Source organism: Aspergillus luchuensis, chromosome 8 (assembly GCF_016861625.1).
Source record: "Aspergillus luchuensis IFO 4308 DNA, chromosome 8, nearly complete sequence".
Classification (NCBI taxonomy): Eukaryota; Fungi; Ascomycota; class Eurotiomycetes; order Eurotiales; family Aspergillaceae; genus Aspergillus; species Aspergillus luchuensis.
Genome location: NC_054856.1, coordinates 1,244,267 through 1,251,031, shown reverse-complemented (window position 1 = coordinate 1,251,031; position 6,765 = coordinate 1,244,267). Strand labels below are relative to the sequence as shown.

At 51.0% G+C, this 6,765-nt stretch overlaps 4 protein-coding genes across 4 annotated transcripts; 3 read left to right on the top strand and 1 right to left on the bottom strand.

Annotated features, from left to right (window-relative positions):
• Positions 1-245: 245 nt before the first annotated feature.
• Positions 246-3,023, top strand: AKAW2_80444A (uncharacterized protein; the record flags this gene model as incomplete). Its single annotated transcript, XM_041681465.1, has 3 exons — positions 246-617; positions 687-2,495; positions 2,541-3,023. 3 exons carry the CDS (start codon positions 246-248, stop codon positions 3,021-3,023), a joined length of 2,664 nt encoding a protein of 887 aa, XP_041548405.1.
• A 338-nt stretch (positions 3,024-3,361) lies between these two features.
• SMD1 (mRNA splicing protein SMD1) lies at positions 3,362-3,888 on the top strand (the record flags this gene model as incomplete). Its single annotated transcript, XM_041681464.1, has 3 exons — positions 3,362-3,375; positions 3,457-3,506; positions 3,587-3,888. 3 exons carry the CDS (start codon positions 3,362-3,364, stop codon positions 3,886-3,888), a joined length of 366 nt encoding a protein of 121 aa, XP_041548404.1.
• A 608-nt stretch (positions 3,889-4,496) lies between these two features.
• On the bottom strand, positions 4,497-5,609 carry MTQ2 (S-adenosylmethionine-dependent methyltransferase; the record flags this gene model as incomplete). Its single annotated transcript, XM_041681463.1, has 1 exon — positions 4,497-5,609. The coding sequence occupies one exon, from the start codon at positions 5,607-5,609 to the stop codon at positions 4,497-4,499; it is 1,113 nt and encodes a 370-aa protein (XP_041548403.1).
• Positions 5,610-5,725: 116 nt separating this feature from the next.
• Positions 5,726-6,318, top strand: ACN9 (succinate dehydrogenase assembly factor 3; the record flags this gene model as incomplete). The annotated part of the gene is made up of 3 exons (XM_041681462.1): positions 5,726-5,962; positions 6,039-6,138; positions 6,233-6,318. 3 exons carry the CDS (start codon positions 5,726-5,728, stop codon positions 6,316-6,318), a joined length of 423 nt encoding a protein of 140 aa, XP_041548402.1.
• Positions 6,319-6,765: the final 447 nt, after the last annotated feature.

Sequence of the window (6,765 nt, the reverse complement as noted above, 5' to 3'; positions counted from 1 at the left end):
TTTCTTCGTTGCGGTGCCATCTGGTCGATCTGCCCGTGTTCCCACCGGCGCCCCGTCCTCGACTGCTTCATTTACCCCGGATCCGATCCCGTCACTCCCGCTCCTAGCATCTTTATTATCACTCCAGACCCTCAGACCTATTCAATACCGTCACTCGGAACGAGAGCTCTTAATTCGCAATTGCGCCACCACTCAGCGCCAGTGGCTGGCTTCCGTCTGCTGCTCGGAGCCCCTCCTCAGTCGGCATGGATAGCTACCATACATTATCCGCCAGCAGTAACATGGCTGGCCCCAGCAGCTTGTTTCTAGGATCGAGAATCAGCTCCGATGTGGAAAATCTAACAGATGAGGAAGAAGAGTTCATGTCTAGCGCCAGCACCACTTCCCATGGGTCCGAGGAACGGACAGAGAATCGATCTGAACACGAAATGAAGACGGAGGATACTTCGGTCGATATTCCGGTGACTCCACCCCGCAATAGCATTCAAAAGGATGTAGGCTCGGGAACCTGTCAAAGCAGTCATTCGGAGCGGGATGCGACACCTCTTTCAACAACAAAGCGGCCTCTTCGCTTGCTCGATATGCCCATCGATATATTACAGGTGATTATCAAAGAGGTACGGGCTATACTTGATCAACTGGCTGCGACAAGTCATTACCACCAACTAACACTTGGATGACTGCAGGTAACGCATACGAATGACCTCACATCTCTCGCTCTGACTTGCTCGGCCCTCCATTCCTTGGCGATCCCCCAGATGTATTCTCGCTTTGATATCGTATGGCCGGAAACACTGTCATCCTCCGACCACCCGGCTGGCGTGGACGCTCTCTCTTACGGTCTTGCAACACTAGTGATGGGACAAGATATATTCCGCGAGCTACCCCCAAGGCGAGGGCAACCTTGTCCCCATTGCGGTTGCCATAGCCCTGCGCCGAGTCAAGACAACTCTACAGACACACTCTTGAAGATCCGTCGAGGCAACTACTATGCACAATATACTCGCAAATTCTCAGTCGGCAACGGTCCCCTTGTCTGGGTCCAAGAGTACTCTGTAACGAAGGAGACTGGCAAAATGTTGGGGACGCTAGTTGCTCTGGCTGTGGCTCGGATGGTCAACTTGGAGACGTTCGTTTGGGACATGCCTACCGGAGTTTTGAGAGATGTGTGGATAGCGCTTTCATCGCTAGCAAATCGGCCCGGCCATGATTGTCGTCTGCAGCGCGTTTGGGTCCGTTGGCACGACAACTCTGAGAATACCATGCGTCCGTTGGCCGGGCCCTCCACTGCATCTTCCGTGACGCTTCCAGACACACAAGCATTGGCAGGGTCAGCTAGTAATTCCTCGCTACTACAGAGATATGGGCATGTAGAATACCCTTCTCTGTCGATACTCCCGCCGCTAAAGAGCTTGAGTGTCCTTGATATAGATGAACCGTCGTATCTCGAAGAAATGGCTGTACTTGTTGAGCGATCCAGAGACCGTTTGAAAGAATTACGTATTGGCATTTCTAGCAAGGTCTACCAAGCGTCTTGGTTGAAGCCGGCAGGAAGCTGGCAGGCTGAGCAGCCAACACCATCCCGCGGCCATTCCGGATGGCCGAAATCTGGCGGCGTACTCGGGGTTGTTCTTGGAAGACCTGAGGAGCCCACACACCCCAGTCGGATTCAAGCAGATTCGGTACCAAAGCAGGAGGCACCTGAAAGTCTTGCGGAGAATAATCAGCCGGAAAACCAGGCACTTTCCTTAATAAATAGCACTCCAGGGTCTCCGTTGCCCGCGGACGGCATCGCTTCCATTGCCTTGAATATGCAGAATACGCACATAGCACAACAACAGCCGCCTATCGCATCGGAGACTAAATTGTCACGAGAGATCCCGAACTCATGCTCGGAAAAGCCTTTGGCTGTGCCGGGGTCCAGTCACCAGATATTGAAGCTCGATACCCTAGAACTCGAGCGCGTTCCTCTGTCTATTCCAGTTGCGTTGCACGCGCTCGACTGGACACAGCTGACAACCTTGACAATTTTTCGTTGTGAGAGCCACGAAAAGCTTTGGAGGGCGCTGCGCCGGCAATTTTCTCCGTCTGTGTCGTCACGCTCGAAACATGGTAGACGCGAAGGTGATCAAAGTGCCTCTGAGTATCGCTTGAACCTCAGACATATCCATACGGATGCTGTGTCGCCATATCTGCTGCTGTTTATCAAGGATACACTTGCGCCCAACACGCTACAAACCCTATTCCTACATGAAGCACCCATGTATGACTCGATCGTCCATATCGATGCCATCTACAAGAACGCTATCAAGACCCATCATCTCAGCCTGCAAAAGATATTGGTAGATAGCACCCAGCGGGCACCGGGGGGAAGCGAAATGCCTAGTGTGCGGTGGTACAAGTGGATGTTCACTCGCCAGATGCTCACATTTCTCAGCAGCGGACGTATGCCACGACTGCGGGAGCTCTCTATAGCTCTACACTCAAAGGACTGGGTAAGTACCAAGCGACCTCTTCATTTATTGTGCTAACGTCAGCAGCACTATTTCCTTCAAAGGCTACCGTATATGCCTCAGCTTCGCGCGCTCCATATCCCACATATCGCTCGGCAGGCTCACCGAGACCCGAAAGAACTGGCGATGATGATCCTGGATATTGTGACTATCCGTCCGGAGGTGGGCATCACCTATGTAGGCATACAAAATAAATGTTACGAGATCTTGGAGGCAAAAGAAGGCGACGCGGGAGAATTCTATGACACAGACGACAGCCATAGCGAGGGGTTCGTGCCTGGGGGCGAGGAGTGGGCAGGATCAGACACAAACGAGGACGAATCTGACGACGACGGCGGGGTCAGCGCGATGGACTCGCACTCGGACCTGTCGTCAGACGACAGGATATCGTCAGACGGGGAGGGTTCTGAAATGGATTACAACAAGTCTCGAGTATCGTATCGGCTGCGAGAGATCTTGTTCTACGATGACAAGATCGCCATCTTCAAGGCGCGACATGGCGTTTTGTAACTTCCGGTTCCTTGGCGGGCGTTGGTGACATGTTCGGACTTCCTACAAGATACCATGAAGCGATTTCGGTTGGAACATTGTTAGCTAATCTAGGCATGTTAGCGATATTGGCTAGTCTTGTGCACTTAAGCATACTGGGACGACATAGACCATCCTGCCTTGTATTTCGTAGACGGTCACGTGCCCGGGCGGTCAACCAAGCTCAGCCTCTGAGAGCCGCGATGTCGACAAGCGACCTCAACTCGACCCTGACGAAGCCGGCTAGTATTCGACTCGCCCAACCCATTTTCCCCATTTCTTTACCCTGATTGAGTGCCTTTGCGCGTAAATCCACAACCATGAAGCTCGTCCGGTAAGCCAGCAGCTCCAGAGCGCCCGACGCAGCTCGTGCCCGCGAAGATTGCACAGCGACTAATTCCAATCCTCTGCACAGGTTTCTGATGAAGTGCGCCAACGAGACGGTGACGATCGAGCTGAAGAATGGTGCGTCTACCCCTCTAATCCTTCAGCGCTTGGAGACCAATGCCCCCAATACTCGTGAACTATCAATCTGACCGAAATAGGCACCATCCTTCACGGCACCATCACCTCCGTCTCCCCTCAGATGAACACCTCCCTCCGCACGGTCAAAATGACCCCCAAAGGCCGTGACCCTATTTCCCTCGATACCATCAACATCCGTGGCTCGACGATCCGCTACTACATCCTGCCCGATAGTCTGCCCCTCGACACGCTGCTGATCGACGACACGCCCAAGCCCAAGAACAAGGCGCGCAAGGAAGCCGACCGCGGAGGCCGTGGTGGTCGTGGTGGTCCTCGTGGTAGAGGGCGCGGCCGTGGCCGTGGTCGTGGTCGTGGATTCTAAGCTGGATGGGATTGGTATTAGACATTGCGATTTCATTTTTTACTACTACAACTACTTGAGGATCGGAGTTTTTTCTTTTGTTTCTTTTTGTGACTCTTTTTTATCTCTTGTCTATCCTATGGCTGGGTGATTGATTTTGCGCTGAATGGGTTTCGACATGATACTGGTCTGGTTCTGGGTGTGAGGGGGAAAAGCTGGACCAGGAAAATGGGTGAGAAAAGCGGCGGTGATTTACGAGGTCTCCTGGGTTGGGTTGGGTTGCGCGGTGGATTGTCGGGTCTAATTTCATTTATTAGACTCGAGATGAAACTGCAAGGCAGGTCGGTCGGTCGTGTCGATGAATGACCGAGTCGAGTTGAATCGAATCTACTCGAGATCGAGAAGAGAAGAGTAGTAGTTTACTCTGCTGTATATCTAATCAGTGGCCGCGACACAAACACACACGAAGAAGAACAGAAATATACACACTTCATAGTATGTATGAAGTGTTGTCAGAAATCAATCATACCCTCGTCTATCATCATCATCATCATCATCATCACTCATTAGTCTATCATCTAATTTCCCAGTAGTATATAATAACCCCCACCTATACACAACCTAAACCCCTAAGAAGAGGAAGCAGAAGTGAACTCCCTCCAAACCCTCACAATAACCAACTTCTCCCACCCCGCCTGCACCCCACTACTCCCAACCAACTCAGCACACCACTTCCCTCCCTCCAAATCCCCATCCCAGCCCATGATCCTCTCCACCACCTCCCTCGGCCGATTCTGCGCACAAAGCAACACATACGCCACGCCCCTCTGACTCAACACCCTCGGAATATCCGCCAACAACCTCTCCGTGATCTCCATCCCATCTTTACCTCCCGCATACGTCAACGAGAGAAAATACGACTCTCTCTCGAACTTCTCACTCCTCGACATGCCCCCTTCCTTATCTCCTGCATCATTATCCTCCTTACTAGGTAACCGCGGTAACTCCGGCGTCGGCACATACGGCGGATTAAACAGCAGGATATCGATCGAGTGAGGACGAATCGGCGAGGCGAGATCGGAGGTAAGTGTTGAGGAGATGAGGGATTTGATTTGAGAGGGTTTAGAATCATCTGTAGATGTTGATTGGGTATTCTGGGATTGTTGTTGCTGCTCCTCAATCGCCTTCAAAACCGTCTGTCTCGTCGCAAGACATGCATTGCGGTTAACGTCCGTACCGAGGGCAAGGACATCAGTGCGGCCAAGGATATGGTGGGAGTTTGCGGTGAGGAAGGCGAGGACGACGCCGGAGCCGGTACCGACTTCGAGGAGGAGCGGGGAGGGCGACGATGTTGATGGGGAGAAGTGGTTCGTGAGCCAGGCGGATTCGCTGGAAGAGGAGAGGGTGTCGAGGAAGAGGTAGGAGTCTTCGGAGGGTTCGTAGATGGTGTCGAAGGAGACGTGGGAGGTGCAGGGGGTGGGGAGCATTTTTGTCCCTTTTATTGTCACTATTTCCGTCTTCTGTTTTCTTTCTTTCTTGGTGGATTGGAAGGAATCAGGGAATTGGTATATAGTGGGATGTGATAATGGGTTAGTTAGTTGAAAAGAATATTGTAAGTATCGATTGAAACTCCGATGAACGAACCAATCATGGCCTCCCAAAAACGGAGTGCTGGTTAGGTTAGTACTTACTTTTGGTTCTCCGCCTTGGTGGGATCCGCGGCAGTAATCGCATTTCATCATTCATTCATTCATTCCATCGTTCCCCGACGTCTTCTACTTACAGTTGTTACTTTACTCCCCACATAAACAGATCAGGAAAATACGAAAGAAAGAAAGAAAGAAAGAATAGGATCAGCATGTCCCAATTCCTCCGCTTCACCCCCACGGCCGCCCGCCGTCTCGCCACGCCATCCACCTTCGGCTCCAAATCCAGCCTCTCGGAGACCTTGGCCCTGCTCCCGCCGCTGCAGCTCTACCGTCGCATTCTCCGCGTGCACCGCAAGAAACTTGACCCCGAAATGCGGATTCTGGGCGATGGATATGTGAAGAGTGAATTCCGGGCTCATCGGAATGTGGACAATCCGTTGCATATTGTACATCCCCTCCATCCCCTCTTACTATGACGGCATGTTGAGTGTATGGGATTGCTAATTGCTGTGGTGGTGGTAGATTGGTTTCCTTACGGAATGGCAATTATATGCGCAGAAATTGGAGGGAGATGCGTGGATTGGGGAGAAGTTGGATAAGAGTAAATTGGATAAGATGAGTGGTGAGTTACTTACCTTCCTTTCAGTTGAAGATTACTGCCTATCAGCTGGTGTGGTTTGGGGTAGGGTGGTGCGTGTGTGCTAACTGGGAGATAGATCAGCAGATTGGGCAGTTGTATGAGCTTATGCAGGCGATTCAGAATAAGGATGGGGAGGGGGAGGGGGAGGGGGAGAAGCAATGATCGATGAGGTTATTGCAGGGGAGGTAGGTCTAGAAAGTATGGGGGAGAGATGACGTTGGGATACCCGGATTGTATGATATGGTATAACTTGTTGATGGATTGTGTAGATTATGTATATAGAGGTTAATGGGATTGTTGTAGAGTACATTTGATGAACATCAGCTCCGACTTTATATAGTAGAAATCGATATGAATTAGATGGACATCACAGAAAAATCCAACTAAACTATAGAACGTCAAATATTACTTAAACTAGCACATAACCCATATCAAAATGTTCTCAGGTGCAATAAAAAAGCTGCTATAAGAGACCATATAGTAATAATCTACCGAACAACCGGAAACCACCCGAAATATCCGATATCCGAGATCGGGACTGATAAGCCTAACTGACATGCAGAACGCAGATATATATGCATGTCCATCCCTCATAAGTCATAACAATTA